This window comes from Rhododendron vialii, chromosome 10a (genome assembly GCF_030253575.1).
Source record: "Rhododendron vialii isolate Sample 1 chromosome 10a, ASM3025357v1".
Classification (NCBI taxonomy): domain Eukaryota; kingdom Viridiplantae; phylum Streptophyta; class Magnoliopsida; order Ericales; family Ericaceae; genus Rhododendron; species Rhododendron vialii.
The window spans coordinates 12,203,363-12,211,382 of NC_080566.1; the positions used below are offsets into that span (position 1 = coordinate 12,203,363).

The following is an 8,020-nucleotide window of genomic DNA, read 5'->3' on the forward strand; positions in this document are numbered from 1 at the left end:
ATTCACATCCACAAAAGTACTCCTTACTATCAGACTTGCTGAACTTTTCAAGAATCTTATCAACATAATGAGACTGAGACAGTGCAAGTCCGTCAAATGTTCTAGTGATTTTAACACCTAGTATTACATCTGCAAGGCCCATATATTTCATGTCAAATTTCGAGTTCAACATCTTTTTGGTAGATTTGATAATCTTATCATTACTACCAATAATGAGCATGTCATCAACGTAGAGACACAAGATGACGTACCCTTTGTTTGTGTCTTTGACATATACACATTTGTCACACTCGTTGATTGTGAAACCACCTAACATCATAACATTGTCAAATTTCTCATGCCATTGTTTCAATGCTTGTTTTAGACCATACAAAGATCTAATAAGTCTACAAAGTTCCCTTCTTGACCTAGCATGGAAAAACCCTCGGGTTGTTCCATATAGATTTCCTCATCTAAATTGCCAATTAGAAAAGTTGTCCTGACATCTGTATGATGTATCTCAAGATTTCGCAAAGCCGTTATTGCGATTATCATTCAAATGATGTAATCCTGGTGATAGAAGAATAATTATCAAAGTAGTCTAGGCCTTATCTATATCCTTTAATGACAAGCCTAGCTTTATACTTATCTATTGATCAATCTGCCTTCATCTTCCACTTGAAGATCCACTTGTAGCCCAAAGGCTTACTGTTTGGAGGAAGATCTACCAATTCCCACATATGGTTTTGCAAAATGGAATCAATTTCACTGTCGATAGCCTTTTTCCTCAAAGATCCTCAAGAAAGCTCATAGCTTCCTTGAGTGTCCAAGGCTCACTTTCTAACAGATACGTTAGGAAGTTTGGACGAAAGGATGTTGATGCTCTAGCCCATTTGCTATGTCTTGTCTCAACATCACATTCTTTCTCTTGGTCTTGACTGCTTTCACATGCAGTCTCCAAAGTTTGCTTAACGAAACTCAACTCTTTTATGGATCTTTATGGAAACGTGTGTTCAAAGAACATCACATTCCTAGATTCCATGATGGCGTTCTTGTGAATATCCAATATCTCATATTCATACACAAGAAAATGATAGGCACTACTATTATGTGCGTAACCAATAAACACATAACCAACAGTCCTCGGCCCTATCTTCTCTTTTTTAGGTGGAAGTACAGCTACCTTTGCGAGATACCCCCACATTCGAAGATAACTGTAAATCACACACCTCAATGTGGATTAAATCCAATGACTCAGTACTTCTTTCAACTCATTGATAAGAAGTCTTTGTCACTTGGACCCTCACAAGGCAAATCACTTGTCTATCCTACTCATTCTCTAAATGAGAGGAACTTGTTCCTGTAGGAATTACTACCGGCACACCAAACGGTTATGGTCAAACCACTTAGAAAAATACCAACACAAGTATTCCCTTAGTTAGACATATTTCCAAAAACACTAGGCCCAACAGAGCCAAGTATAAAAAATTTCTACATCGAACAGATCAAACATAAGACCGAGGCCTAGCAGTATCAAGGCCGAAGCCAAGTAGACTACTCCAGAGGCCGAGCGATCCAATGATCTGAAGCCAAGTCGCGCACGACCGACCAGGACCGTAGCCCAACAGTTTATCACAAAACCGAATCGTGGCCCAGTCGCGCACGATTGACCAAGGTCGAAGCCACACAGCTTCTCCTTTCGCTCCAAACAAATGCCTAGCATTACCACCCATGAGCTCCAAAATAACCATACTCCAACAAGCTATGGCCCATCATTTTGCAAAAACAATATGGACACCATCCTGTGGAAACAATCACGAAAACCTCCCACACAAGGTCAAACCACATATGTCTCAAATTAAATTGTTCTCCAAAATAGGAAACAAACTGTTAAGATCTCATATTCGGTATAAACATCTTTCCTAGAAAAACATGAGACATTGGCAAATAATTGCAACAATCATGAGACAATAGCATAAGTCACTGATTCACATTTTCCATCTTGAATTGATCCAAATAAAAATGACTCATAAATACGCCATAAAGCACATATTCAATGCTTGCTAATGTAACTGTCCAAGTCCAAACATTGTAATCATGGTGCAATCACAATTTGTTTATCGGGAAAAATGATTACCAACATCCTTTCTAATTTAGAGAATGTGCACCTTGGCAAGATTTGCACATATTTAACTGTCTAGCATCTATAGGCATATGGCATTGTCCTTGTAATCAAACATGGTGTATGCACAAAAACTCTTATGCACTCACCAAAGTGATTATCATGAGCCGTGTATTAAAAAATCATTCATGTACCATGAACAAAACTAATACATGCTTATTCTCTTTAAATTTCCTAAGAAACTATTCATGTTCTTTCCTAGAACAATGACATTTATCCTAACCCTCTATAAGAAGAAACACTTTGCCAAATTAGTCGTTTGCCAATTTTTGGTTGATTTGGTCAATTTTACCCTTCAATTGCTGGGATATCGTTCATGGGTTGTTGGGCAGCATGGTCAATTCAAGTTCTCCACTTTGCAATTTACGTGACTTGATGGGGTGGAGTGAAGGGCACGTGGCTTGATGGTCTGATGGGGTGATGTTTGTTTCAACGGTTTTGTCCGTACGCTTATTGAAGTGTTACATGCTTCTGTTCTGTGAACTCTGGCTATTACATCTTCTCCGACCTTCATTGTTGAGTTCCCCTATGGATTTCTCGTTCTCCTAACAACTACATCATCTCCCACGTTCACCGGTGAATTCCCCCTACTCCCGATGTTACAATTGGAAAAGGGTTTGATTTTTGGTTTGGCCACCACCACCACTTATGTTTGTTGGTATCACAAAAAAAATGCAAGTACTTGATTCAGTTACATTCTCCAATTTCTGACTTAACTGTGCCATTGATGATTTTGGGGTCTGGTTTGGGTACTTTTTCAAGAAAGGGATCTGGGTGTTTTTTCCTTGGACATCTTATTCACAACCGGGCCTGGTGAGATCTCAATTTTCGTTAACCTAATCTGGGTACCTTTGAATCTTACATTTGTTGATCTAAAATCTGGAGAGTGTAATTTGTGCTTTATTTATGATTAAATCACCAAGAATGGCAATAAGAAATGGGGTCTTTTACCCCATTGTTGGATTTGCAACATGCATGGCATTTATTTACAAGTCATTTGGGGATTTGTGGGTCAATTACAGTAAAGAACCAGAGTTGAGTTTTGTTATGAGGAATGGGACTCACTTTTACTTTGGATGGTAGAATTTTCTACATTAACGGGTGGAACTCATACTGCTTAATGGACCATGCTGTCGATGAATATACTAGACCTAAAGTCATTGCAATGCTTCAAGCCAGGGCGAAAATAGGTCTCACTGTATGCAGAACTTGGGCCTTCAATGATGGTCGCTACAATGCCCTTCAGATTTCTCCCAGTCTATACGATGACCGCGTATTCAAGGTAAAAAGAGATCTTGCAATTTCTCGCTTCAATTTTTGCTCCTCGTATGTGCGTTTTTCAATGTCCTACTATAGTTTTAAGGTTATGTTTTGGTTTGTTGATCTGGAATGAAATGATTTGGTGGTAGACTTGTAGTTACTTAAGGAGGATACCGAAATGAAGATATAGATTTCATTACTCAATTTGGTAGCTTTACTGTAATGGGTTTCAAATGACTATGTGATGAGAGGTTTTCAAACCTTCCAAATTAAGGAGTCTAGCTGGCCTTTTTGGATGATGGGAAAGGATGAGATAAGAAAGAGGAGCATTTTCTCACAAAATCTCACCATTTTCTGTGAGATTGGGTGAGGAAGGGAAAGAGTCAATCAAAAAAATTCATTTTTGTACTTTTCTGTCTAACTCTAACCAAAATGCTCAATCCAAATGAGTGATTTGGTTGGAAATTACTATAACCATTTCTAACTGATTGTAATCCAGTAGTGTGAGGTGGAATACAAATTTCGTTCAATCTATATTTCATGGTTTTGGATAGGTCAACCCTTTCGAATTACTATGCAGTATATTGATTTTTGTAGCTTCCCATGTGAATTTAGCCTCTCTTGCACAAAGATAGTATTGAAAGGAATAGGAAAAGTTGATAGTTCAGTTGAAGGATGAGGAATGGGTTAAAGTGTTGTTGGCTCGTGAGGTACTATATTTATTGATTAATAATGAATATAATTTTGTACATGGTCGCCTCTTATTTTTCTTATTTAGCTCTACCTTTAATTGTTTCCTAATCTTCTTAAAGCATAGTCAAGCATAAGTTTATATGAGGAATGCGTTACATTATACAATTCCTGCCCGCTTACTTTGGGTACCTAGCAATCGCTTGTGAACCAATAGGCATCGAGATGTCTAAGCTGTTTTAGGTAAAAAAAACTAGACACTTCATGAGTTGACAATGATATAAGATGATTAATTGGAGATATATCTTGCCTTTGTGGGGTTTTATGTTTTTGGAGTATGAAAATTGAGCTGAGCAACTATGGGGTGCCGCGAAATTATATAGTTAAGGATGGAGTTGGATGAAATAGGGCCTTTTCGAATTGAACTGGAAGATTGTCATTGTGACGCAGCGGAAATAACAAAAAGATTAGTTGCGTAACAAATCAAACGAATGATAGGTACTCGTAGCCACAAGCAGTTCTTGAATCCACAAGAAGAAAGACAAAAGTCTGAAATATTATTGATTAAAAGTTTAAAAGTTGAATAATTGAATAGGTTACAGCCCTTTTTATAAGACCCTAACCCTAGAAATTCTACTGTAAAAGAAATAATAACAAAAATGCTACAGGTACCGAAATTGGGGGACCGAAATCGGACCGACGGCCGCCGGCGGGCCGTCTCCGGCCACCGGACGGCCGATCCGAGCCGTCCAAAAATTCTAAAAAAAAAAACCGAGGGGGCCTACGCGGGAATCAACGTCATCCGAGGTGTGTAGGGTGCTTGATCGGAGCACCCCTTTTCGTGTGTATACCGGAGACGGCCCGCCGGCGGCCGTCGGTCCGATTTCGGTCCCCCAATTTCGGTACCTGTAGCAACACTCAAATAATAAATCATGCCAAAATAAGCGGCATTAAATAAAAGATATTTCCCAATTAATTAAAATAAAATCCTAATGTTATAGACCAAGAATCCTAATAAAGGTAGAAATCAAAATCAAACTGAATATGAAAAGTTAATAATTCTAACCTAAACGAAAATATTCCTAGCTAAAATCTTATTCTAAAACAATAAAAATAAAATACAAAAACTCTCCATTTTTGTCCTACATCACATTGTCTGCTCTAGGATTTGCTAATGAAATCTTTGGCTACACCGCCAAACATGTACTCTTACTGACTGTCATATTTCTTTTTTATGTTGTTGAGTTTCAAAACTAAAATTGCCCTCTTGTGGGGCAGCGTGCCCTTGGAATTTTCGGATTCCAAAATGCAAGGGCCCAGATCGAGGGAGCGCGAGTGGGGAAGCAAGCGCTCGCAAAATACAGAGTCGCCACTCGGGTTTTGAAGGTCCGACACCCAAGGAACCGTATTTCTAAGCACCTGATTTGAAAGAGGTGAGGAACTAGTCCGTCATAACCATATCTGGGTTCGGGAGCTAGGTTACGAGAGGTGAAAGGTTTTATGGCACCCCTCTCGCCCAATCCGGAGATCGGTCTCTACTTAGGCATGCGAAAATATTTGTTTGCGATTCTGTTTAATTAATCAATTCTTTAGCCATTTAAGGCGGGGGAACAGTTTAAGGGATTAAAGCTGTAACATGTTTGCAGGATGTGAATGATAGCATGGATGAACAGTTAGTATAGGATGAGAACAGACTCCTGTGGGAGTTTAAACAAACTGGGATGCTCCTGTTTTGGAGTGACGTGCGCAGGAAGAAACCAGCATGCAATGAACGAGTCACTGCATGCTGTTTACTCCTGCATGCACAACTCCAAGACACGCGCGCGCTGGTGAGCTCAAACCCACAGCTCTTATTCTCAAACTCTCTGGGCTCTGGAAGGACCAGTGCACACCCAGGACAAACCACGCAGTTTATAGCAGCATAATATACAGTTTAAAGGCTGTAAAGCCCTACAAATTAATAAAACACCCCATAAACAGTGTGGGGACAAAATAATAGCCTAAGGCTGAGCTACCCATGCAAGGCCATTCACTGGTCAGAGGCAGACAGTCGCGCGATGAAGTCACTCTGGCACGCGATGGTGCGCCCTGGTGCCCTAGCGCAACCAGACCAGTGCTTGATTTACACATTTTTGGGTTTTGGGACAGGTCCAGAATGATCCCAAGGGTACTCCAAAACAGCAGAAACTCATATTGAACTACAAACTAGCAGTTTATACTAAAGAAAGCAGTAAAGTGATTTTTATCATACTTAACAGTGATCTATATGAAATAAAAGCATAAAACAGTAGGAAAACAATCCCCACGTGGTCCAACGCGTGCAACAACAGAGTGTCGCGCGCGAGAGTGGGACCGTGGCGCGCTGGTACTACCACGACGGTTTTTGAAACCTTGCCAGCTTTAGGACCAGGACTGGTATTGATTACCAGTCTTAGCCCTGCCAGCCCCCCTCAGGGATCAGAACAGAAAATAGAACAAAGGTAAGCTATACCTTTGATTTTTGAGTTTGAAAGGTGTTTGAACTTTGATGTTTGAAGGCTTGATTGAGGAGTTTGAGTGGTAGAAGCAAAGAACAAGCTTTGTTCTTGAGTGATTGTAACTTAAGGCTAGAATATATGTAACCTTGTGAAATTCTTGAACCCCTTCAATGAAAGAAGGAGTGTGGTATTTATAGGGAGAGAATGAGGTGAATCTGGTTGGAAACAGAGGAGTTTAGCCAGTCCACGAGGCCTGGCTGAGATTGTATTGGTGGCCAACTGTCCTTCTTCAGAAAGGTTGGTGGTAGGTTGGACTGTCGCGCGATGGAGTGAGTCTGTCGCGCGATGGTGCGCCCCGGCGCGCGATGGTTGCACCCTGGCGCGCATCAGTAGGGTTTTTGGTTTTTGAAGTGGCTTAGGCTAGGTTAGGTTCAAGGGTTTTGCAAATACTCAAAGCTCAAACACGCTATCATTCCCAGGGTGTTCTTGATCCATTTCATCATCGGAAAATCAAAAACCGTAAGTAAACTAATCTGGGAGCTCAGATTGGGGTGTCTACACCTCTTTTTTTTTTTTACCTTGCTTGGTCTATTTTTTGGAAATTAACTCTTTCCAACTGTTAAATATGTTTCTATAGTCTTAAAGCTCATGATAATAGTTAAGTTAAATCTTTTGCTCCTCATTGCTATGGCAGCATGCCCAAATTAGTACCTTGGACAAGCTGAAGAGGAGCTACTAGATTACGAGGAAGATGGATTTCTATTTGTGAAAAAGACTCGATCATGGTTAACGTTCATGCTTGTTTTAGCTTTCATTGGAACATGTATGATCTGCCGAGATGGAGTCATTGGAGCATTAATTCCTAGAATGGGAGATTAGATTCATGTTCCATTTCTCCGATGGGTATATATATGTGGAGCATCGAAATCCTCAAGCTCCACATGGAGGTTTTTATTATCTTATTCCTATTCAAGGCCGAAAGGTGATTGCAACTGTTGCAAGGCATCAAGGTACTGGTTACTTTGATTACAAAGCATATGGTAACTTTGAACACGAGTACAGAGATGTATTAGGTTTGGGTGATAATTTGAGGTGGACTCTGCACAATGATTTAGTCAAATGGCCGGATGCTCTTGTCCACAATTCGTTCATGCACTATAGTACTCCATGTTTATTTTCCAGAATTTGTTTGATTAGTGTAGATGCATTTTGCATATTGTTTTTCTATTTTATTTGTTATATATGTACTTAATTGTGATAATGTTGGTAGTTTAGTTTATGCAAATTGCATGATAGTATTCTGGATAGTATACACAGTGACAACTTAGCCATATCAAACTTGTGCGTTCAACTTCCATTCCACTCACCTTCGTTTACGATTTCGAAAACTGTTCTCCACAACGGGCATGACAAACGTGTCTCGCACGTCGCG

The 8,020-nt window shown here is 39.9% G+C and overlaps 1 protein-coding gene across 1 annotated transcript; it reads left to right on the forward strand.

The window, feature by feature from the left end:
• Window positions 1-2,991: 2,991 nt before the first annotated feature.
• LOC131303918 (mannan endo-1,4-beta-mannosidase 2-like) lies at window positions 2,992-7,736 on the forward strand. The gene is made up of 2 exons (XM_058330982.1): window positions 2,992-3,443; window positions 7,283-7,736. Exons 1-2 carry the CDS (start codon window positions 3,216-3,218, stop codon window positions 7,325-7,327), a joined length of 273 nt encoding a protein of 90 aa, XP_058186965.1. The 5' UTR covers window positions 2,992-3,215; the 3' UTR covers window positions 7,328-7,736.
• The last annotated feature ends 284 nt before the right edge of the window (window positions 7,737-8,020 follow it).

Excerpts from the sequence above, each read along its gene's own strand:
- LOC131303918 (XM_058330982.1), top strand. The coding sequence starts at position 3,216 with ATGGGACTCACTTTTACTTTGGATGGTAGAATTTTCTACATTAACGGG. Across the intron at positions 3,444-7,282 it reads ACGATGACCGCGTATTCAAG|CATGCCCAAATTAGTACCTT; the intron begins GTAAAAAGAGAT and ends TTGCTATGGCAG.